The sequence below is a fragment of the Nannizzia gypsea genome, genomic scaffold, assembly GCF_000150975.2.
Source record: "Nannizzia gypsea CBS 118893 supercont1.1 genomic scaffold, whole genome shotgun sequence".
Lineage (NCBI taxonomy): Eukaryota > Fungi > Ascomycota > Eurotiomycetes > Onygenales > Arthrodermataceae > Nannizzia > Nannizzia gypsea.
Window position 1 is genome coordinate 2,655,274 of NW_003345201.1, and position 1,534 is coordinate 2,656,807.

At 56.0% G+C, this 1,534-nt stretch overlaps 1 protein-coding gene across 1 annotated transcript; it reads right to left on the minus strand.

Annotated features, from left to right (window-relative positions):
* Nucleotides 1-8: 8 nt before the first annotated feature.
* MGYG_00981 (EFR3) lies at nt 9-1,033 on the minus strand (the record flags this gene model as incomplete). The annotated part of the gene is made up of 2 exons (XM_003176849.1): nt 9-760; nt 819-1,033. Coding segments are annotated over 2 exons (967 nt in total), but the record flags the coding sequence as incomplete, so codon positions are not given.
* Between the last annotated feature and the right edge of the window lie 501 nt (nt 1,034-1,534).

Sequence of the window (1,534 nt, forward strand, 5' to 3'; positions counted from 1 at the left end):
GCGATGACTTTGAGGCAAGTTCCGTAGCCCAGCTGGACCTGTTCTTGGCCCGGGGAGGTTGCGGGAGACGATGAACTCGAGAACGAGAGCGGTGGCCAGACGGATCTGTAGCCTGTTGCTGCCGGTGGTAAAGACCTTCTCGAGACAGCGTAGGGCAAGCACCTGAGCCTCTATCTCGGCCACTTTATCAGCATCCGCGGCTGTCCCCGCTGCCGACTCCGGATCCCCCGCTTCGACTGTATCGACGGTCTGGACGGTAGCAATGCTCATGCGTCGACGGCGAGCGTGTTCCTTTTCCGTAGTCTCTGAGCACAAGGCTCGCTGCTGGAGCTGCGGCAGTCCCGGGTCACCCGAATGGTAGAGACTCTGTAGTATGACGGGCACGACGATGTTGAGCTGCCGTGACCAGTCTGCGCCGAGCGCCTCTGAGCCTACGACCGCTCTGATGGCCTGAAGGCCTACGTTCCTCCATCTCAGGTCTGTAGCCGTAGTGTTTGTGGTGGTCGAGGTGAAGCTGGCGTACTTGCGCACGACGTCACGGTACTGGTTGATGTAGTCTATATCCGCCGACAAGGCCGTGGCGTCCTGGTGCGAGCAGAACACCTGGAAGGTCGGGATGGTCTCCTCGACCATGGCAATGTCGTTTGAGTGGTGCAGGACGGTATCGAGGATGGCGAGCACGGAGCTGGCGTAGAGAGGCAGGTCTCGCGGCAGCTTCTCTATCAGCGCCGCCAGCAGCTGCATCGTCACCTGTACATTTCTATCAACCCAATTAGCAGGACAACTCAGTAAAAGAGAGAAAGGAGGTAAAGGCCTACCCGAGCTTCTGCCTCCAGACGTCTCTGGCGGCGCGCTTCTCGAGAAAGGCGCCGACCTTGAGGAGCTTGCTGCGTCTGGTGCTGGCATAGTGCAGCAGGTAGCTGAGCTCAGAGGAGTTTGGCCGGACGACCTGGACGCCCTTTTGGAAGCGCGGATAGCACTTGAGGACGAGCACCTGGTGTTTCGGGCGGCATGCCTGGCGGACGGAGTGCATCTTCTTCTCTTCTCCTGTATTCTTCTCTTGTGTCTTCTGTCTGTATCTCGTCGCCTTCGTGGTGATGCTGGACGGTGTCTGCCTGCGTGGCCGCCTGAGGACGACGCTGCTAGGGACGACCAAACATGGATTCTCTCTCTGTCTCCTTATTCCATTCCCTTCTCTCGTATCTGTATCAGTATCCTGTGTCTGTATCTTATGTGTATCCTGTCCTCGTCTGTCCTGCCGACGTCGCCGTGAGTTGTGATGTTGTTCTTTTCCTCGCCTACAAAAACCACTAAAAGGAGGAAGAAGACGAAGAAACGAAGAAACCGCGGGACACGCAAGAAAGAAGCAAGAAGAAAGAAGCAAAAGCCTTCACACGCCAGTCTCTACTACAACACGCACTTGGACTCTCCTTTACGGCCTTTATTATCATTATCATTATCGTATTCTAGTATATTATCAACTTCTACCTACATGGGCGAGCATGTCGAATGAGACTCGCGGCCTGATGACGGA